This window comes from Thamnophis elegans, chromosome 4 (assembly GCF_009769535.1).
Source record: "Thamnophis elegans isolate rThaEle1 chromosome 4, rThaEle1.pri, whole genome shotgun sequence".
In the NCBI taxonomy this organism is placed as follows: Eukaryota; Metazoa; Chordata; class Lepidosauria; order Squamata; family Colubridae; genus Thamnophis; species Thamnophis elegans.
The window spans coordinates 104,932,262-104,956,000 of record NC_045544.1 but is presented as its reverse complement, the minus strand read 5'-3'; the positions used below and the strand labels follow the sequence as shown (position 1 = coordinate 104,956,000).

General features: G+C 37.7%; 1 protein-coding gene across 2 annotated transcripts in view; it reads right to left on the bottom strand.

Annotated features, from left to right (window-relative positions):
• The window catches only part of SPTBN1 (spectrin beta, non-erythrocytic 1), a 184,539-nt gene that overhangs the window by 46,328 nt on the left and 114,472 nt on the right, over positions 1-23,739 (bottom strand). For both annotated transcript variants that reach the window (XM_032215418.1, XM_032215419.1), the window contains 14 exons: positions 20,451-20,624; positions 19,590-19,681; positions 18,403-18,483; positions 15,905-16,020; positions 13,322-13,434; positions 12,792-12,979; positions 11,598-11,715; positions 8,424-8,582; positions 7,353-7,655; positions 6,692-6,845; positions 4,908-5,778; positions 4,672-4,809; positions 3,443-4,199; positions 2,219-2,421 (listed from right to left, as the gene is read on the bottom strand). In XM_032215418.1, coding sequence (XP_032071309.1) covers positions 2,219-2,421; positions 3,443-4,199; positions 4,672-4,809; positions 4,908-5,778; positions 6,692-6,845; positions 7,353-7,655; positions 8,424-8,582; positions 11,598-11,715; positions 12,792-12,979; positions 13,322-13,434; positions 15,905-16,020; positions 18,403-18,483; positions 19,590-19,681; positions 20,451-20,624 — 3,467 coding nt within the window. The remainder of the gene's footprint in view (positions 1-2,218; positions 2,422-3,442; positions 4,200-4,671; positions 4,810-4,907; positions 5,779-6,691; positions 6,846-7,352; positions 7,656-8,423; positions 8,583-11,597; positions 11,716-12,791; positions 12,980-13,321; positions 13,435-15,904; positions 16,021-18,402; positions 18,484-19,589; positions 19,682-20,450; positions 20,625-23,739) is intronic.

Sequence of the window (23,739 nt, the reverse complement as noted above, 5' to 3'; positions counted from 1 at the left end):
TGTCAGATGGAACTCCTTAGCTGATGGGACCTATAACATGCCTCTACCACTGGACTTGATGGGATCAGAGGTGGGTTGCTGCCAGTTTGGCCCATATTGACGGAACTGGTAGTAGTGGTGGTGGTGGGAGGCTCCATCCACCCACCAAGTAGTGCGCCCAAACCAGAAGTGCAAAAATTAGCAACCCACCTCTGGATGGGATGGAGAGAGATGGTCTTTCAGATAATCTGACCTCATGCCATATAGGGCTTTAAAGGTAAAATCCAGTATCTTGAATTGGATCTAGAATTAAAATGGTAACTGTGCAACATATGGAGCAGAGTGTAACCTGTCTCCTTCTAAGGGCACACATTATTATCCATGCTACTACATTTTGCACCAGGTGAAGCTACCAGACACCTGTCAAGCTCAGGCTATGTGGAACATGTTACAGTAGCACATTTGAGCTGACCAGAAGAGGTGACAGTTCAAGAAACCCTGGGGAGCTACGTGTGAATTAGTTTGAAAAATTAATTTTGTATTACATAATTTCTAAAGAATGAATTTTAATACATAGAAATACAGACGGTTTACAGAAATTTTATAAAATTTGATTTTTTTTCCAGTCTTCACTGGCTTCATAATATTTGTTTCATAACAAATTAATATTATGAATATTAATTATTCTTAAGTTAGATCTTCCTTCTCCTCTCACCCTCCCCCCCCCATGCATATCAAACAGGCAAGGAGAAGGTGGCTCACTTAAAATCATCTTTTGAATTCAAAATTCTGGGGTGGTGGTGGATCTGAACCAGGTACATTATATGTTTTAGTTGATTATTGTAACAAGTGTATAACATCAGCATATAACATCAGTTGGAAAGGAAAAAAAAAATCTTGCCAAAAACTCTTAATGAGAAAGAACCAACTGAAAAGCTATTTAATCTAGATGGCAAAATTCCATTAGGGGGCAGCAAACAAAGAAAACTACTGCTTTCTAGTGATTATCCAGATTTTTGCAGTGCAAATAGTATGGTTAGTTTTATGCTGTTCATTAAATAGCAGAGAAATGAAAAGAATATTTAAAATAAAATTACCATAGTAGCCCTTGTTCTTTAAAAATAAAATATTTTTATGGTGTTAGCTCTTAATAGTTTTTTCATCAAAACTCATACATAATGTCAATTTAAAATGATACTGGTTACAGATAATAGCATTTTTATTTCCTGTAAAAATTAATAACAGAAACTGGACCATTTTTTTTTCACTCAGCAATGAGATTTGTCACTAGGGCAAAACTTGTCCATTTCCCCTCCCCCCCCAAAAAAAACTGCATGAAAATTAAAATACTTTGTCAAAATGCTCTGTTAATAATACAATTGCATATTACAAATTTTTCTCACGCAAGGCATAGTTCCTCAAAAGCTCTTTAATAAGCCTTGGCTATGAGTCAATATTCTATAAACCAACTCTCTTACCAAGTCAAGCACTCTGGTGGTTTTCATAATCCTTAAATAAAGTATAAGGCTTAAAATAACTTTGCAAGTGATTGTACCTATGTATTCTAGAAAAAGGAAGTTGTGGTATATACTTTTAAGGGTTCCCTAATTGCAAGCAACATTTGTTTTTGAAAGAGATGATTGCAGAATTAAACAAAAACAATTCAGATTGCTGAACATTAAAACAAATAACGAAGCCATCAAATATCAGTGATTCTTTAAGTCTATACTGGATTTAGACTTAAAAGAAAATGAGAAACATCAACTCAGTTTTTTAAAGGTTTGATTATTATATCTTGGTTCAATAAATTGAAATATGAACAAACTTTTAAAGCTATAAACACAATCTCTTCACGGTGAAGAAGAAAATTAAACAGAACATCTTCACTATGTTTTCTCTATCATGCAAAGTGGGAAACTACTACTAAGTTCTCTAACTGTCCTACAAAAAACAATGTCTTTTGTATGTCATTCTTTGCTTGTCTGGATTTAGTCATTAGGTTCTATTATTATTATGTACATTATAATTATATAACAACCCAAGATTCAAAATAGAGTGGATCCAGGCTACATTTAATACCTTTAAAACATTTAAGATTAAATGGGTTTCTAATTGGAGATACACAACTGAATCAGAGACTGTCTATATTTAAACTACATACTCTGCTATTGTATTGTATTAAGTCATATTGTGCAATTGGCAAGCACACAGCTCTCCCAAATATTATTAATGAGTGTACCTGTCATCAATGGAGTCCACTTTCTCTTGGATTTTGTCTGAGTTGATATTGCCATCACTAACCAGTCTTCTTCCCGTCTCTACAACTGCGTTGATCTTCTCCTCATTAGCATCCATTGTGGTCATGAAGTCCTCCTGTTTTTTGATAGCAGCTTCTGCTCCTTCCAAAGTGGTGGGCATTTCAGTATGTGCCAAAACATATTCCTGTAATTAAAAAAGAGATAGAGTAAGATATAACTTATTCTACAACTTATGGCTGTTTAGTCTACGATTGACATTATCTAGGTTAACATAATACATTCAACCAAAGTAGTAGACTGATTTGCATATCTCTAGTGCAAATGACTTCTGTTGACCCAAACATACTCCCTGTGAATTTTTAAACATGTTTCTATATCTAAACAAACTGATTTCTAGATACTTGTTAATCTTGTTGAGCCAAAAGCGAATCTTCACAAAGGTAAATCTGTTGGACCATTTACAAGACCATGCCACATATTTATAGTCACCTTCAATAGATATAGATAAATATAGATCCCAACATCATGATTTGGAGGATTGTGAATGAATGGCAAGCTCAACCAGATGACTTCCTTTTTTCTCTTCAACTGTGGCTTGAAGAATTCTTCCAGTACAAGATTATAAAGATTTGGGAAAACCAGAAAGCCTTTTATTCAGATACCCAATAAATGACAAGGGGGAAAAAAAACAGGGCAAGATATGCAAGATGAACATGAGTTTGTCACTCCTTCTTGATCCATCAGGTATCTGTTATCTGACTATAGTTGATAAGCTTGGGTAGCTTATCATAGCTTTGTTTTATAAAACCTTTTTCAAAACACTTTTTGTCCATTCAGAAAATGGTTTCTTGAGAATAAGGATCACTACCTTGTAGGCAAATATCTCAAATTTATTTTCTATCAATACAAAAATGTGCTTATTTTTTCATGTGGCTGGCTAAAATTTAGTCAGTTTAATCAGTTCACCAGAAGTGGAAAAAAGCTACCAATGTGTCTCAGAAGTTATCCTCCAAAAAGACAGTCAGTTTAATATCAATATTTTGGCATTTTGAAGCAAGAATGGGCATTGAGTGATCCCCCCCCCCCCGATATTGTTGAACTTCAGTTCAACAGAGAGGGATGCTATTCATAACATTTGGAGAATCACAAGTTGCTCGAATCTACTTTCTGAGAATTAAAGCATCCTCGTCATGATAACTGCTCACCTGGTTGTTAAGAAATGCCTCTGCTTGCTTTGTGTCTCTAAGGAACAACTGGTAGGCATGGGACTGGGAGAGAAGATTCTGCCGATTTTCCCACATTTTGTGAAGCTCATTCCATCCAGTATCCAAGGCCTGCAGACGCTGGTGTAAGAACATGTACTGAGCATCAGTCTGACCTTGGGTCACCATCTCACCAATATCTCTCATTTTCTGATAGTCTTCCTCATAATTATTGATTTCATTCTTAATGTTTTCATGCTGTGTAAGCAGCTTTTCTGCTTCCATCAATGTATTGGGCATGTCTTCTGAGGCAATGGCTGTTTGGGTCCGGGAAAGCCAGGACTGGAAATCATCTAAGTCACGCAAAAATTGCTGCAGTTTGCTTGCCTCTCCCAAGGACTCTTCACGGTTCTTGAGAGTTGTTTTCATTTCTTCCCAAACATCATTGATTTCAGCAAGCCTAGATAGAATGGCTCGAGCCTGGTCAGGATGCTCCGATTCTAACTTTTCAGCCTCTTTCTGGAGATCAGTGAGCTTGGCTTCAATAGCTACCAAGTCACGTTCCATTCCAGTTAGCTTCCTCTGAAGAGCTATAACGCCAGCCAAGTCATTACCAAGCTCTTGGGTGGATTCAATAACTTTAGTTTTCTCCCTGATCCAAGATTTGGTTTCATTACATTCAAGATGATAGTTCTGGATACTGAGAGCTGAGATAAGAGCATCTTTCTTTATGTCCACCAGTTCCCTGAATTGGCTCCATCTAAAACAAAGATGTAGAGAGGAGGGGAAAAAACACTGAACTTCACATTTTCATCATTGCTTCTCTATTCCACGTTTCAAAATGTAATATCCTTTTTGCCTCTTTATTTGTAGTTTTCAATATAATACTTTAAAATTTAACAACTATATTACTCTATCACATTCTAAAATACTTTAGAATCTATAAGAAGCGGGTGCAAATAACATTTGTTTAATTAATGTTGGCAAATAATTAGAAACTCTGAATAAAGAAAGTAGGCAAGCTTAACTAGGGTAGGGAGTGCAGTTTGGCTGACAAAAATAAATGCCAATTGATTATTAGTATTTTTCAGGAGCAAATGCATCTATTCTATTTTGAATGAACAACATGGACTATAAATAATAAATGATACAACATCTGTCTGGCCCTAGATAAAATATGCCTTTAAAGCTTAAAAAATTAGACAAAAGGAGACCAGAAGCAAATACATTACCTTGTATTGAGCTTATCTTGCTGTGCCTTGATCTCTTTTTCATTTGGATGGCCATTGTGTATCAGCTGCCTTGCTATCTGATTGACCACAGCAACACGTGATGCTTGACTATTCATTTCTGGTTCTAAACTTTCAAATCTAGAAAAGGAGAAAAGAAAAGAAAGACCCAACAAGCATTAATGATTAAGCTCACAGCTCCGTGAACGTGGAATTTAAAAAGTTACAAGACCTCTTACCTGTGCTGTATCACTTCCAGATCTTCCAGTTTCTCAGGTATCTCCATGTTATTCAGCCATTGTTCCTTCTCATCAATCCAAAGTTCACAAGCATCTGCTTCGCTGAACATCTTATACAAAGCCAAAGTGTCTTGCAATGCCTGCTTACGAAGCCGGGTGAGTTCTGCAACCTCTTTGTACCGTTCCTCTATGCCAGACAATCTGCTCTGTACATCTATGGACTCTGCATACTCCTCTGGTAAGGCTTTAGCTTGTTCGTGCAGAGAATCAATTATTGACCTGTAGCTTGCAATCTCTTCAGCCACATCTTTGTGTTTCTTAACCAAGGATTGAGTTGAATATTCATCATGGCCAACATCATTGCTTGAGACAATTTTGAGGATATCCAACATCCACGTGTCAATGTCATCAGCATCAGCCTGGAACTGGTGAAGTAGGGAAGCTTCTTCCAGTCGTTTCTTCCGTATGGAAGAGAGCTGCTCCAAATTAGCCCACTGATTCTGGATATCTGAAATCCTCTCTCTGATCTTCTCAGACCCAAAGTGATTCTCAGCTATCATATCTTCCCCTTCTTTGACTGATTGTTGGAAGTGACCACTCCGACCACTCATCTCATCTTCAAATGCCTTGTGTTTGCTAAGAAGTCGGACAATGCTGGTTAAGTCTTTTCCATAATCATCTGATGACAAGATCTGTTCCTTCTCTCTTATCCATCCCTCCTCTTCAGCCATTTCCCAGAAGAATTTCCAAAGACGTCGTGACTCTTCCAAACGAGCACGACGTAGTGCTGACAGCTGACATAGCTCTTGGTAACAGAATTCCATGTGAGCCACACGGTCTCGAATAACTTGTGGATCGCAGGGTTTGTAACCTTTCCCCATGCAGAAAGAGTACATAGAAAATTAGTTGCAAGAGAATATTACATTACTTACACCAACAGACATAGAGAATGCTAGTTCCTTAAAATCTGGTCATAGATTTTTCAATCTAAATGATTTCAATTTAATACAAACTTCAGAAACATCTCCAAGTACAAGTTAAAACAACTCTCTGGTGGAACTTCAGTCATCACTCTTCATTCCTCCACCACTTACTAAGATGCAAATAGACAGTCCAAGTTCTATGCATCCAAAATCTTTTCAAAACAGGGAGCAAAATAATCTATTCTTCTAAAGGGTCCTTTAAAATTTCCTTCTGTGATGTGATGAAATAAATCAGCAAACTGTAGGAAATTCTGAAGAAACCCATGTAGGGTACTTAATTATCCACAACAGTTTTTTTCTTATATAAGCCAGAAAGAAAAAATGGAAAGGAAAATTTGTGAAAAATGCTGGAACTGGGGCTGGGTCACCATAATTATTAAAACTGTTTTAACACATATTTTACTGGCCAAGAAATTAAATGCTGCTCTGTAACCAGTGGTGCCAACTTTGATTAAATACATATGGTTTCATGACTGTACACATCTTATCTACATGTGTTGTTTCTGCAAATGAACATCTTATTTAAATATTGTGCTTGCAGCACAGTTATAAGATGGAATAGGCATGTCCAGAAAATCTGGGTGTGTATATGTTCCCTTCCACTTGACAGTTAGCTTTTATGTACTCACTGATCTAATTTATGTGGCTGCCCAACTCACAAAAGGTGACTTATAAAGGGTGGTTATAATAACCTAATAATTGGTATCATTTACCTCTTTGAACACCTAACATACATGGGGTGACAACTGGCATCTACCAATAGGTCAAGTGCACATATAAGATTGAACCCAAGTATCTTACCTTCCCCATCTGTAGCAAATTTCTGAGCAGATGCATTAACCCCTTTCACTCGCTCAGCCTGTATGGCAATGTCGGCTTCCACAAGAGCATGTTTCTGCAACAGGTCTTCTACCCCCAAGAGATGTTTGCCATAATCTTGAGACACTAGCAACACCTGGTTGTAAATAATCAATTGGGGAAAGCATAAATTCCTAATTGTTTATTTTTTAAAAAATGCATGATATTTTTCTGATTACTGTTTCATAAATATCCCTTCTTAGATCTTTTGCGCTTGCCTAGCATGTTCCATAAAATACAAATACTTTTGCAAATGTAGAACTGAGCACTTGACCAGGTTGTAAAATAGGGCATGAGTCACTTAACAATTTCACTGCTTAGCAATAAGAGTTCCGATTCCAACTGAGTTCATAAATCAATGATTAGCTTTAGGCCCAAAGATTTAATCCAAATGTACTCTACATTCTATATACTCTATATTCTAGCCTCCTTGTCAACTCAGAGTTGAAATAAGTAATAATGGGAACAGTTATAACCATAGAATCTGCATATCCTTTGTGGCTGCTTTTATCTCATTGGAAAATGTGAGCAGCTGCCTAAGAAATGTATAATGAAAGCTTGCTTATTTTTCTGAACACAGTTGGCATACAGTTCTGCCATTTACCTTCATCTCATCCATCCAATCCATAATATAGAGCATTTCTTGGAAGATCTTTTGCAGACCAAGATTCATCTCTAGTCGTTGCCTGCGTGCCCTTAGTAACTCCAGGAGATATTCCCATAGGCGAATCACATTATCCTTCCTTGCAGTGATGCGTTTAATATCATGATAGTTCTCTGCTTCAAGTTCCCTGGCAACAGCAACCACTGCCTGGACTCTTTCTTCATAGGCTGCAATATCTGTCTCAATAGCTTCATGTTTCTTTGTTGCAGCCTCTACAGCTGGAAGATCAAATCCAAAATTGTCCTACAAGAGGAAGCATTAAGTAGATTAGCACAATGGTATTGAGATAGTTTACCATAAAGCCTCTTATTACACTTCTGCAGTTGTCATAGGTCTACCACTGGCTTAGGATCAAGTGGCCTTGGGAGGTAGAACTTGACCAGCAACTTATTTAAAAGATTTGGTTGACCTGTGATGTTTCCCCTATCTTGTTCCTCCAATTCTCCAGCTGTGGCTTATTCAATCAGGCCTTGGTGATCAAACATGGCGTAGCCATAGTATGAACCCAGTCAGTGCTGTGCCTGTATTTTTGATAGGCCAATTGACTAATCAATGATGTTAAACCAATCTTATACCATATTTTGCATTTGAAAAATGCAAGCACAAATCCTGATCATGTGGAACGGCGGACTTGCACTCATTTTTATTAGTAAACTTTAGTCCAGTTTCTTACTTAGTCATAATTCCCTGCCCTTTATGACAAGGCTATTAACATTTCTGACATGATGATGCCACTGTAGAGTTGTCTCTCTAAATGGTCTACGATGAAGAGTTAGAATTCAGTAAGGATTGCCATTTCTGGTAGAGTCTTGCTTTAACATCATTTTAGACTTAATTTTCTGTAGACAAACTGCATTCTCTGATTAATAGACACTAGTGCAAGGAAGTCGTTCATAAGTAATTCAGTGTAGGTTTGTTCACAATCCTGTCCATCCCCCTAATGCAAGTGAGAATTATCCCTGGAGGTTAGCTAGTGCGGCTTTATTTGCTTAAATTCTTTAAAAGTGTCACCTGAGAAACCAGCCGTTGGTTTTCACTTAGCCAAGTCTCCCGCATAGCTGCCTTACGGTCGAATCTGCGAGCAAGTTGTTCCAGTTTCTCCTGTCGGATGAGCTCATTACGCAATGCCAGTTCTCTTTCATGTTCAGCTTTTTCCAGTCTTTCCCAGGCCTGAGTAAATAATTAAAAAATGTGTAGTTTACGCAAAGGAAAAAAATTGGGAAATGTAAATGTTTATTTCAACACTGAATCAATATTACATAATAATGTAATAAGGCAGTTTTGGATTGCTGGTATTATTTAGGAAACCTAAGAGGCCAAGCCCTTAATGCTGATGAAAGCATTAGAAGTATCAGTTGTACCATTTACGCTCCTATAAAATAGAATAAAATCTTATTGTTTTACCTGGGAGTTTTCCTCTCTGTGGTTCATTTGAAGGGTCCTAGATTCTGCATAGCAATAGTCAGATGCTGAATGACAAAACCTTATGGCTGACTCAGAAAAAGATAGGTTTCACTTTATAAAAGGAAACCTTTCAAGGACTCATGGCTACAGTGAAAAATCTGAAAAACTGCTAAGGGAGAAAAAATTGGATAGGAGTTCCTTTAGTCAGGATGCTATTCTTATCTTAGCAACATATGTACTTTCCCAAGAAATGAAGAAATGCATCCTGAAAACTTTCCACACAATTACAGCAGCAAACGCCATCATAGCAATATTGCAATAAAGCAAACTGATCCAGCAGAGGAAAAACAGGACATCATATCACAAGTACCCTGTGCAGTTAATGCTCAGCACCCTTTAATCCAAAACGTTTGGTCAAATGTCTGTTTGAAGGAAAGGCCATATAAGATATTGCATGTTTTAACAGAATGCAAACAAGCGAATCAGTCTGTTTATCAGATCTTCCTTATAAAAATAAAATAAAACAATTCTCAATTCCTAATCAGCCATCTTGGGTTCAATCTTCAGATGTCCTGCTGTTTGGAACCTAAGGATATTTAAGAACTTACAAGCAATTTCACACATGAGAAATTTACTGCTGCAATTACGCATGAAAGCAACAGCTGCCCTGAGAATTCCAGCCAGGATGAAAAGGAAATTATAAAGTGTTATCCTTCTAAAAGTACATTATCTCTACTAGATCTTGTCAAACTAGTTGCTGTTCATCTGGTTGAACCAGTAAAGTGATTAATTGTCTTCTTTTCTAGCATCTTTGTTGCAGGGCAATAAGTTTCAGTAGTTTCATTATGCACTTTTTTCCCTTTGAACATCCTTTCTCTTGTTCCTACTTGAATGGGGAGTTTGCCTGGGCAAGGGAAGTCATGTAGGAACATATTCTTCCTATTCATCCCAACACTCTTTTTCCATAACAGCCTTCCTGAAAACTATTCTCTGCAGCAGGTGATAGAGTACAGGCCAATTTTCATTTTTAAATTATAAATGGCTTCATTTTGATAAAGCTAAACGTGCACAGACTCAAGGAAACCAAATGATAATTTTAAAATAATGCATATTCAGTGTCCTGTATATATAGCAATAGCACTTAGGCTTATATACCGCTTTATAGTGCTTTATAGTCCTCTCTCTAAGTGGTTTACAAGTCAGCATATTGCCCCCAACAATCTGGCTCCTCATTTTACCCAATTTAACCTTGTGGAAGACAGACTAGAGTACATGATAATATCCAGAAGCAAGGCCAGGACAAGTCACATAAACACTTCTATAGTTCACAAAAATGACTTCCATTTTGTGATTAGGTTCTTGCATTCTCCATAAAAATCTAAGTCAGATATTTACTCCCTAGTGGCCTGTGTATGACATACATCCTCTAGGCGCTAGGGCAGTGTTTTGCAACCTCATCTGCTTTAAGATGTGTGGACTTCAATTCCTAGAATTCCCCAGATAGCATGGGGAATTCTGGGAGTTGGAAGTCCACATATCTTAAAGCTGCTGAGATTGGAAAAACGCTGTTCTAGGAATACCTCCTTTCTTCCATATTAAGTAAGAATACTGGGAAACTCAGTGGGAAGGGATGTGTGAAGAAGCAGAGATGAATCAGGACAGCTAATCCCAATAGTGGTTGCTAGAAAAGTCACTTTGAAAAGAAGATTGCGAGGTTGGGCTATCGCCTTATATTGATCTCCCCCCAAAAAATGTGGATTGAGAAACAAGAATTTCATTATACCATTCCTCTATTTTTGGTTTTGTTCGCCTACCACTATGTCTGGCTCCATTTTGTCTCAGAAAAAAAAAATCATTTAATTTGGTTTTGTATTACTGAAAAAAAAAAAAGACTGCCCTGGCAATTGGACACTTTGTTTCTTATTCCTCTTCTAACAACCAGGACATGCCATATTTTTTGCTCCATAAGATGCACTCCCTCCCTCCCAAGTGGGTGGAAATGTCTGTGTATCTTTGGTGAATAGCCGCCGTGCTGCAGTAATGGGGTCCTTTTACAGTGCTGAATCCTGCCTCTTCTGCCTTTGTCATTGCCCGCCTCGTCTGTCTCTTTTCTGGAGTACAGGAGTAAATAGGCAGAGCTGGCACATGAGAAGATACCTATCTGTGGTCCTCTCAGGCTCTGCCTGATATTTTTTTTCTTGTTTCCTCCTCTAAACGTAGTGTGCCTTATGGTCATGTGTGTCTTATGGAGCAAAAAATACGGTATATGCTAACCTGGTACACTGCAGATGTGGTGAACTAATTCCTACTATATTTAAAAAAAAATATTTTAGATTAAAAAATGATTTGTTTATTCATATTCCGCCTTTATTATTTTTCTAAATAATTCAAGGCAGCAAACATGCTAATACTCCTATTTTCCTCAAAACAACAACAACCATGGAAGATGAGTTGTGCTGAGAGCGTGACTGACCCTAGTCACCCACAGCTGGTTTTCATTCACAGCTAAGACAAGAACTCAGAACTTCACCGTTTCCAGCCTGGTGATCAAAACCAAACTGGCTTAATTAATTAATTAATAGACAAGAATTAAATAGCCTGTGCTATCTAAGGATTTTTGATAGTTTAAGTCCAAACCATTTGGAAGTGACAATATGTTGTTGCGTTATATACTAGAAGTCCTATCCAGGATTACTGTTAAGTTTTCAAGTCCTGATCATCCCACAGTTCAGTTAGTAGCACAGGAGAACAAATCGATTAAAATTTTATATAGGTATTTACCTTGTTGATATCGGAGATGAGTTTTCCTTCTCTGGGCATATACACTTTTTGATTGTTAGCCCTCATTTTACTCTGGATGGTGAAAAGCAATACTTCCAGATTTCCTTTTTCTGTGAATCTGAAAAGAAAGCAGTGTGGGTAAAATCCAGGGGCGTATATTAACTCTGCAAAGAAACAATAGGGTATTTCCATCTATATATATGGATGCTTCAGATGAACAGTTATTGTAACCATATTAATCTATTCTGGCAAAATAAATAAATAAGGAATCTGGTAACAAGGCACATGATGCATAAAACTACTAACAACTAGTTCAAATGACACTTCACATATTTATCTACCTGCTCTTGAAAGAAGCAAACCAAATTCTTTTCATATTTTCTTGCAACACTCAAATTTTTAATATTTTTTCTCTTGAATTAAGAGTTAGCAAATTTGCAACATAAATACCTTCTTACTATGTTAATGGTGAAGTCCCCAGTTAGCAGAATCAGGTACTTTAAGCATTTCAAAAGTGAAAGTAATAGAAAGTGAAATATATTGCTAAGATGATTTATTGCTATTATGTGAATTATTTTGGATTAGACATAGTGATATGTTTTTATATTCCTTCCTGCAATTGGCAGTCACTTTTGGTTGTACATCTGCTCGTAGTCTGTGTTGCTTATACATTGCAATAGAGGCAAACACCCTTATTTCTAAGATAAAATCATGCATGCTCATGGCTCAGGTCACTTACAGCCCTGGGGTCTTAGCTGCAGTCATACCAAGTGGATGGAGAAGGACTTTTACACTTAACTAACATGAAATGAGCAAAATACTTAGTTTAATGTAATTCTTCCCAAAAGAAAACAAAAAAGACAGTGGTACAGTGGTTAAAGCATTGGATTAGACACAGAGAGACTTAGTTCACCCTTAGCTATGGAAACTCACTGGGTGACTTTGGCCCAAGTCACTCTCTCTCAGCCCAATCCCACCAATGGGGTTGCTTCTGTGGGGAAAATAGGAGGGAGCACCTTGAGTTCCTGGATGAACAGTATAAATCTAGTATTTCACCAGGAAAACATCACTAGATTCTAATCGTCTAAGATTAACACATGCAAATTGCCAGATGATTCCTGTTGTTTATTACACTGGGATTAATTAATTCTTCTCTCCCAACCCAAAAATAATGATATAGTAAATAAATCGTACTTGGACGGTTTTTCCACTGTGCGGTAGGTATTGAATGCTTGTAGCTGTTGCTGCACACCAATCAGTGAGTTAGCAAACTTGCGATTGTTCAGAATGATAATGGTTTGTTCAATCCATTCAAGGAGATCAGAGGCAAGAGACTCATATTTCTCAATCATCTTCTCGGTTTCAATTGCATTGTCAAGCACCTGTAACAAGCAGTTCAAGGCAGAGAGATAAGGGTCAGACTTCTTCAGACAAAAACTGTGGCAATATGAAGATGGTGTTTATGTCTACGAGTTTGTATGTTCATGCAATGTATTTCACAGCAACCCAAAACAAGTGGGAAAATGAAGTTTTAAAAATTGGGACTGCAGAGATAATGGATAACAAAAATGCACCTGCCCAAATAAAATGGTAGCATTCTTAAGAGTATTTAAAAGGGAATAACTAAATTGTGGCATTAAAATTTGCATAATGAAACTAAGTAAGCATGCAAGAAAAACAGATAAGCATGCAACATTCCATTTTTAAACCCTTAAGCTGAGTACCTTTCCAATTCGCTTTCCTTCAACAGCTAAGGCTTTCATCTTAGAAAAATAGTGGTAATATGTTACCACATAGGTGATAATGGACTTTTCATCTGGATGGTCAACACTAATATCTGAAAAGCAAACAAGAATCATTTTAATTCAGAGCTGGATAACCATAGGATCGTGTTGAAGATTCACTGATGCAAGGATCAGGAATTCAATCAGACAAGGCACTGAGAATAAATCAAATACAGAGATTCATACAACCCATTTTCATACTGAAATGTCACGATATTCAGAATTTCTCATATACTGATATTCTAGCTGTGGTGGCGCAGTGGTTAAATGCAGCACTGCAGGCTACTTCAGCTGACTGCAGTTCTGCAGTTCGGCTGTTCAAATCTCACCGGCTCAGGGTTGACTCAGCCTTCCATCCTTCCAAGGTGGGTAAAATGAGGACCCGGATTGTTGGGGGCAATATGCTGACTCTGTAAACCGCTTAGAGAGGGCTGAAAGCCCTATGAAGCGGTATTTAAGTCTAACTGCTATTGCTAGCCTTTGCTCCCATGTTTTTTTTCTCTCATATTTTATATTTACAAGCATATAAAGTTGGTGAGACAGAAGAAGTGACAAGATTAATGACTTGGAATACAAATACCACACTTCCCAATCCAGACTCCAATACTTAAGCACCATTAAGTGTGTTTTCTTGCCCTTCTCCAGAGTATTAATAGCAGAAGATAAAGGTAGGGAAACACAAATCACAGTCTTATCAAAAAACAAAATGTATTTTTACAGATATGATGGGCTGAGAGTCTGAGCTAAACTTAAACCGCTGACTTTGGCTGGTGTAATGTTCAGTATAATGTTCTGTTTTAGCTTTCATTACGAGTGCTGGAGTTGAAAATTTAAAATTAAATCTTGACTGATTCCTTGGTTTGATATTTACTTGGACTCTATGATTTGCCTGAAAAAGCAGTTGATCATCTTACACACAGATAACAGAATGAAAGGCGGAGACTTCCATCAGGATATAGGTCCGTGATGGTGAACCTATGGCATGCACGCCCAAGTGGCATGCGAAGCCATGTCGCCTAGCACGTGCGGCCTTGCCTGCTTGTCTTCCAGGTTTCCTGATGCCCCTGCGTGCACGACAATCAGCTGTCCTTCGTGAGCGCAGCAGTGCTGAAAACCAGTATGCACATGCACACTGGCCAGGTGATTATTGGATGTGCATGCGCGCCAGAACCCAGGAGTTTGGCTTTTCTGGAGTGTGATCCCTTTGCATGTGCATCAATGCCGAAAACCAGCCTGTGCATCAGTGGTGGGTTTCAATTTTTTTAGAACCTCTTCTGTGGGTGTGGCCTGCTTGTGGGAATGCTTGCTGGCCCATGTGACTGGGTAGGAATGGCTTGCTGGCCATGTGACTGGGTGGGAGGGTCTTGGCAGTCATGTGACTGGATGGGCGTGGGCAACTTGTAAAATGTGGTGAAACTCACTTAACAACGCTCTTGCTTAGCAACCAAAATGTTGGCTCAGGAACTCTGGCATTGAAGTGTGCAAGTCTTAAAGCTGTCAAGTTACAAGATCCCGTCATCCCTAACCCTTTAGAAAAAAAAACCCAGGGGTGTTCAAACTTGAAAGCTTTAAGACTTGTGGACTTCAACTCTCAGAATTCCTCTTCTCACTCTTTATCTTGATTATGTGCGGACAGGCGGGGGGAGGGAGCTGGAACTGGTTCTAAATGGCACTGTAGATTTGTGGAACCTCTTCTATAGAAGAGGTTAGAACTGGCAGGAACCCGCCCCTGCTGTGCATGCACGCTGGTCAGCTGATTGTCAGGCGTACATGTGTGCTAGAACCAGGAAGTTTGGCTTTTCTGGAGCACGGCCCTGACGAGCGCAAATGTGATATTTCTGTGCGACCTTTTCGGCACTCGGTGCAGAAATAATTCGCCATCACTGATATAGGTAATCCTCAATTTACAACCTTTCATTAACAGTCAAAATTATAACACCTTGGAAAAAATGATTCATGATCTGTACTCACTCTATCACACCATCTCTGATGTTACATGATCTCAATACAGGTGCTTGGCAACCAATTTGCATTTAGGTCCGGTTGCAATGTCCTATGGTTCCGGGATCACTATTTGCTACCTTTTTTGCTGCTTTCCAGCAAAAAATATGACACTGGGGAAGCTGGATTTGCTTAATAATCACATGATTAGTTTAATGACTATGGTAATTCACTTAACAACTACTATAAAATTGTTATATAATCAGATCCGATTCAACCTATGATTGCAATGATTTATAGTGGAAATTCTGGTCTCAACTGTGGTTATAAGTTAAGGATTACTAGTAAGGCAATCTGTGTAACTCAGTGAATGTAACAGAAAAATGGATTTGTTATCTGCCTCTAAAAATTATATTACCTTCCAATGAGCTCTCCCTCTGAGTTTTGTCACATTTTGTTAAACACATTTGGTTTAGAGATTAAAGAATTTGGAAATGAGGTTTTGCTGGCTACAAATGAGGCAGTGGATACAGGAAAACTAACATAACAAGCGAAGTTTGTGTTACTGTGAAAAGTTCTTACCTTCAGGATCCAGGAGTTTAGTAAGGCCAAGGTGTTGCTCTGCCAGGTTAAAAGCATTCTGCAGATTGTAGTGTGCATTTGATTTCTTCAGCTTATCAAAATCAATTAAATCAGGCCTAAGAATGTAAAATATATTTACCTAAATTTGTCCTGTATTATGCAGGAATATTAGCAAAGGAATCAGACAGATAAAGAATCAAAGTCAGTAAGAAATGAGACACGGAATACACTTTTAAACAGAGGCAGACTCATCTATATCACCTCTGGGGCAGAGAAAAGTACCCCAATACATACTAATCAAGGAGAATAATTCCACAAATGGAGAGGGTGGGGGATATGATACTGTGACATGAGAGAAAAATGACTTGTGAAAGATAAAATGCATGTATGTACAGGCTGGAGCATGCAACTGAAGCAAACGAGCAAGGATGAAGTCTAAAATCAATCCTTTGCCTCTGAACTATCTTGGGAGCAGACAGCAAAAGGAATTGCAATTTCCCAGCCAAATTACTGATTGCAGTCTTTTAACGTTATTTCAATCATATTGTTTTTGTTTTTATTTTTAAATAATTACCTTATTATACAGGACAAAACTGAACACAGCAAAAAAGATATGATGATGTACGGACTACTATTGCATGAGAATCAAAAGCACCAAAAAGGCACCCCTCAAATATACGATAGCTCCTTGAGATGGGCTCTGACTCTTTTATGCTTGCATAAACATGTGATTATAAGGTATATATATTGATATATACTGAGACCTCATCTATCAAACAGGGTCTGGGTGTACAAAGGGTAGCTCTGCCTGTTTTGGTGTAGCAGACTGCTAGTTACTGGTGTATCACCTGTTTTCCAGGACAGAATGCAGCTATTACACAATTGCTGGTATTTGGAAAAAGGATTCACACTACCACAACCCATGTTGTTTTTACTGATAAACTCTGGTAAGAAAGATCGATTTTAAAAAATTTATAGCCATCTCTTGGTAAAGCACATGGGAATTTTTCCTTCTCCCCTTTTGAGAGAGAGAAATCAACCTGACAATTAGATAAATAAAATCTAATTTCATTTTTTTAAAAAGAGAAAAATATATTTAAAAATTAGCTTTATGTAGTCATAAGCTAAACTTTCAATGATAAAGATTAAAAAATGCAATGATTTAAATCTCAAACAGCACCTTAAAGGCAATCTCTTATAGAAAAAAAGTGAAGGAAAATATAAGCCTCTGGAATAAATGCTGGTCTGCTAGTAATTTGAATGTGACTTTGCTCTAATCAGGTTTCAAGTTGCAGAAAACAAACAATTCCTGGGCATTTACAGAGAAAATAAATACCAGGACAGAATATTCAACTTTAAGCATACTGGACAAAGAGAAAGTAAAAATTAATTTTATGAATTTATGAATAGCTAACAGGTTTTTATGTAAGCTTTCGAAGATGGCAATTTTCCTGAAAAAGATTTTCCTCTATTTCAATTAGTCCTGAAGATCTTTTTCAACTCCTTGAGAGTCCACAACTAAGTCTGATGCTGTTGGGGAGATATAATGAACCTTGTTTCTCTTCTCAGCCTGTTTCCAATTTCTGCCTTTCTTTTTAAAAAAAAACAGAAATCGTTTTTCTCTCCAACAAAAAGGGGTGTGTCCGTGTGAATTGCTCTGTATATGTGATCTCTAGCTCTGTCTCATTCAGACTTCAGTATGCTTAAAGCAGTGGTGGTTTGCTCTTACCATTGTTACCGGTACGCTAGTCGTGGTCTGTTCGTGCACACATCGGACGTGTGCTGTTCATGTGCCTGATGTGTGCTGCCCACCCATCCACCGCTTCTGCAACAACCAACTGCTTGTTGGGGCTCCCGCAGGCGCCACACGCTGTGCGCACTTTGCCGTTTGCCATAGAAACAGCTATAGAGCGCGGGCGAGCGGGCCAAACGAGCCACCATACCTTTACACTCTCAGCTGCTCCCTGCCACTACCAGTACTGCCATACCGGGCCATACCCGCAGCAACCCACCTCTGGCTTAAAGGCATATCAATTCTCAAGGACTGAGAATTGTATCAAAGAACGTGAGGTGGATACTTGCTTGCCCATACAACATATACCTATTTCATATATTTTACAAAGTAGCTTGATCAAAAACAAACAGTACATGTTCCAATAAGACCAAGGGAAAAGGACAGAAGTGCCAAATTGCAACAGATAGGATACATCTCTGCAATACAATCCTAAGCCCCTGAAAGTAAGCCTCACTAAATGTAGGTTTATTTCCATGTTTTCATGCACAAGATGGGGCTATTAGCATTTGTTCCAAGGTAAGGAAAAGTACAGAATTAAGTTTTCAAAAAAGTGGTCTGGAATAAAGTCTGAAGAGGCAGACAGAGATGGAGAAATGCAGATTTCTCAGAAAGGAGATCTAGAACTTTCGGTTTCCATGAAATAGAATTCTGCATCATTGGTTCAGTGCTTAAAACTCTCGCAAACATTTCATCAAATGCCCACCTGTGTTTATGGATTAGTGCGTTGAAAGCCATGCCGTCCCTCCAGCTGGTGGTGAAGTTGTGAATGTTGACGTTGGGATAGCTGACACAACAAAGGACCAAAGGAAAAACAAAAGAAAACTCAATCAGTATAGGTTTAATGCTTGGAGACATGAAAAATGATAATAACCAGCTGCTTAAGGTACCAGATGTACTACTCAAGCACTCCCAAAGTATCTGCAGTCTTTTTCAAGTCAAGCCCTAAAAATGAAAACAGTATTTGTCCTCCCGGATAATGTCCAAAGCCATCCTGTTTAAATATATCAATTAAAAGACAGAAAGGATTCTGTTGCTGAATTTATTATGAACTTATTGACCACAAATAAAATTGAATTATCATGAACCAGGAAATCCTCTGAAGCACTGATATCATTATATATGAAAAGAGGATGAGCAGGGGATTATTGAAGTTTGCAGGAGCGTGAGGAGCCAGGTGAGAAAGGAGATCCCACAGAGAGGGACGCAAGCAAATGCCAGGACCAACACCATAAGTCTTTGGTGAGCTGCCAACTTGTGCAGCCTAGACAAGATGACTGATTCATGCCAAACTAGAAGCAAGAGGCTGGAACAAGGTTCTAGAACAAAACACCGAGAGAAGTGCAGCAATTTTTCCTAAAACTGCCCATGTAGTGACACCTGCCCCATGGTTATCATACTTTAAGCATTAGTCTAATTAGTCCCAATTGCCTTTAATACTGGCCATATTAAAGTCAACTGGAACTTCAGAAGGTAGGTCTCATCCCAATCAGAGTACCAAGTGCCTCATAAGAAACCTGTGCTTCCAAAATTGCAAAATGTGGCAGGCTGAGGGAGATATAATGTGCAACTATCTAAATTATGTACCTCATAATTGTAGCTTGAGCAATAGCAGTAGCATTAACCACAGTACCTACAAAATATCATGGGTCAGTTCACATTGCTGCCAAAACATCACTAGATATGACATTCCATTGGATCATAATATATTATTATAAAAATATTAGCACATGTTTTACTTTGAAGTGGAATCCTTTACTTAATCGGGTCACTCTTTTCCAGAAAAGATATATGCACATAACTGCACACGTGCACACTCATTCACTCACACACACCTCCATTGCTACAGAATGCTGTATGGAAAATCTAGATGATCATTCAGTTCAAACTCACCCAGCTGTCTTCATCTGGCACCACAGGAGTAGGGCATCTTTAGCAGATTTCTTTTCTTTGTTATCTTCTGTTTCAACACTGATGTCCTGAATCTGGAAAGTCACAGGACAGTTATGACAGTGATGAAAAAGTAATTTTGCAATAACCAATCTCCACAAGTTTTTAAAGAAAAGTAAAGCTGAATTATGACCATAAGTACAGTTGCAGTTTTATTTAATGACCATATCACTCAACAAGACGTTGCCTGTCCCAACTATGGTAAATAAATAAGGACTACCTCTATGGAGCAACAAGACAGATTTTGTTGCAAACAGGATCTATTAAATATTAAACGCCATGTATTTATGTTGTTTGGAGTGACATGACAAACTGAGATTTGTCAAAAACTGAAACAAAGGTTTCTGAATTCTTCCTCACAGTTGCTGAAGGGAAGGAATGTAACACAAGAAGGTACACATTAGCTCATTTTCATCGCAACTGAAGCAATATTTTATCCAAAGACTTTTGTGAGACTTTTGACTGAGAATGATTCAGTTACCATGGAAATACCATTGATTTCCATGTGGTCTCATTTAAGATGCTGAATTTTGTTTGGGTAGTACTCATGCATTTCCAACAGGTTTAAACCCTTGAACTGATTTACATAACTCTAAAATAAAATGGCAAGAATAAACATGCTTGCTCTTAATCCAAAAGGAGATGAGAAATGTTCAAAATAGAAAGGTAAATAACTAAATATAAACACTGTACATTTACAAAAAGTGATACATTAGAGCTTTGTATGTGAAGAAGTAGACGGGAAACAACGCAGCTAGAAACATAAGCCAAATGCCATTACAGTATAGATGATTCTGCATTTACCTGGAATCTCAGTATAATTGTCCAAATAAGTCCAAGGGTTAGCCTGTGATTTCCATCCACAATATCATGAGATCCCATGTTTTCAAGATGCACTCGCTGTTCTTTCAGAAACTGGAGAGCTTTGTCAACGTTTTCCAAGCAATGGATTCGCATCCTTCCCTTTGTTGGTTTGGGCTACATGGGACATTTTTAAAAATGAGGAAAAGAAGTAATAATGAAAAGGTAGTAAAGGCTTCATTATTTTAAGGAGATGTTATTATCAACTCTATCTCCCAGTGATTGTCAGACTTGGCAATTTTAAGATGAATGGACTTCAATTCCCAGAATTCCTCAACCAGCACGCTATGATGTAGCAGGCTTCCCTATTCACTATTACAGATAAAACCATTTAGTTGCTGGCCATTAGAACAAGGGCCTTCTCAGTATTGGCATCCCAGTTAGGAACACCCTTCCTGAAGAAGCTAACCTGGAATATATTTTTCAGTAGCTGGTAAAGTATTGTTCATTCTCCCAGTTAATGTATGGTGTTCAAAAATTGTTCTGAAACAATTACAAAGAAACGCTAAGAATTTCAGTGTTATTATTGCTAATTTTGTTCAACTATTTAGCTGGCTGTGTGGTACAGAGAATAAAATATTAATTCATTCAAGGGGCCATGTTTTATTATATTAAATTTTATTAAATGACTAAACCATAATGTTGAATAGACAAAACTTCAGCCCCCCAAAAGATAAATAATGCCAAATCAAACTTTTTGTTCTGTGGGCTCACCAAACACTGAATGGGTGCATATGATGCTGGTTACATTTAAGGAAAACATCCTGTTTTTATGTTTCTGTACTCACATTCCTTGCAGTGGTGAGAAAGTGCTAAACAAGCAAATAGAGCTTTGCATGCATGCAGTAATGAGAACTGGTAAGAGTCCAAGGAACACTGTCTGCCAAAATGTAAACTCTTTTTAAAAAGGTCAATCAGAGCTGCCGCCATGACTGATTGAGGAGACCTCAGGATTAAGAAACTTTACAACTTTTTTTGGAGTCTTTATAAAAATAAGACAGATGCTAGGAAGAAGAAATTAGTTACAGCTCACTTCCATAAAGGAACACAAAGGAGCAAGCAATGCTCCAGGAAGATAGTTAAGAGAAAATGTAAATTGTACACAACCACCTTAAGAGCATATGTCAAGTTGTTGCATTAAGAGGCTCTTATGTAGCTCATAAAAAGAAAAGGGGGATGATTCACTTACATGCAGTAAAAACTACAATTCACAACACTGCAGCTAATTAAAATGAGGACTATCAGGAGTTTATCTAGAACAGGGGTGTCAAACTTGCGGCCTGCGGGCCAGATTCCATGCTCACACCCAGTTTGGCAAAGGGGGAAAAGTTGTGATGTGTCACGTGACGAAGCCATAACAATGCGAGTTTGACACCCCTGATATAAAACATTTCTTCAAATGAGGCAGGATTATTTCTAGCCATTCCTTTCTTTTATACAGACAGATAGGCCAACAGTTCTCAATTCTGCTAGATGAGAGCATGGAAAGGTGATTGAAAACCAAAAGCTTCTCAACTGTTCTAGCAGATTATTTGGATCAATTTCAAGCTAACTTAAAACTGATGGAGCCAAGATTTGCTTGGTTGGCCTGATAAATCAATCCTCTGTGTAGACAGACAGAAAGAGTGTTGGTTTTTGATGGCTCCGTTGCTTTCAATATCTTCAAACATGGTATCTTCTGCATCCATGGTATCCTTTTGAGAGATATGGGAATACAGTGGTACCTCAGTACTCGTTAATTGGTTCCAGGAGGCACAATGAGTAATAAAAATGGGATAAAACGATAAAAAGATGAAACAGAATCCCAACAAGACAAGAGATGCTCATTGTGTGGGTGAATTACTCCAGAATGGCAATAAATTTTCCTATTCTAAATGAGCTAACACTCTTCCAGAAAAGCAAATATACAGTTTGGAGATGTTTCTAAAATCCAAATGTTTCTCTTGTTTCTCAAATAATACAATAGCCAAGAATATATATGCCAATTGTTCCAGTTTCTGGACAATAATGCCTTTAAGATTATGGTGCACATACACTGACAACCTATATGCTTAACCATAAAAATGTACTCTATTTGGAGATACCTTTGTGTCTAATCCAGAACTTTCAACTGCTTTAAACCTCAGCAGCCAATTTAGTTTTATAAAGAATAAATAGAAATTGTATTACAACTCTACTTACAGTACTGGGCTGGCTACACATTTCCAGGCAAAATAGAAAGTGCTGGTCATTACCACTGAAGCTATTGGTGAGAATAGCTCAGTAACAAAACTCTAACTGAAGAAGTTTGCACAGAATTGCCACAAGTTCATTTAAGTTGCCATCACAGCTTTATGGAACATACTTTGGATAGAGATGACATCTTTATTAGCTTTTATAAAGACCCTTTAAAACAACCTTTTGCTCAGGCCTTTACATTGGACAACTTTTCTAAGTTTTAAGTTTAATTATATGTGCAACTTGTTTTATTTATTTAACTTATATTCCAATTGTTCTTTGTGTTTTTATTTTACATTTGTTTTTAGTGTAAATTGTTGAGAGACTAATTGTGATTTATTAATTTATAGATCCCTATCGGCTCAGTCCTAATTACTTTGAGGGCTAAAAAGGGGCTGGGGAGGGCTGCTAAATGCCTGCCATTGCTTTTAACATCTTTGTTCATGTGAAGTTACAACATTACCAAGTAAGATTAGCCAGCATTTGGTATAAAAGAATCGTATCCAAAATGCAGAGTTACTGAGCAAAAACCCTAATATTGACAATTAAAATAAGCTATTGGCAAAGGCACATCCATTAATTCTTCAAGGCACAGAGAATTAGTGTAGGGTGAATGAATAAAAGCAAGGAGATAGAGAAAGGCTTTGGTACTCAGTGTTGTCCACTACTCACTTAATAAACTAGTGGATTAAAAAAAAAGCAGGTCTGAGGCAGTAACAGGGGTAAAATAGAATGGAAACCTGAAGTTTTTTTAATTAGGAATTATGTTGGTGAAATACAAAAGAGAAATCCAGTATTTAATACTACATATACTTACAGTGGCAAGGATTGCCTTTGCCCAGAAATGAAAAAACAAATTAATCCCAAGCGAAGATGAAATAATAAGAAAGATTATGGACTGTGCCAAAATGGATAAACTAACTAAAGAAATCCAGGGAAAGGAAGAATCAGAATTCTACCAGATATGGGATAAATGGTATAGGTGGATGGAGGAAAAAAACAAAAATCAATGAAA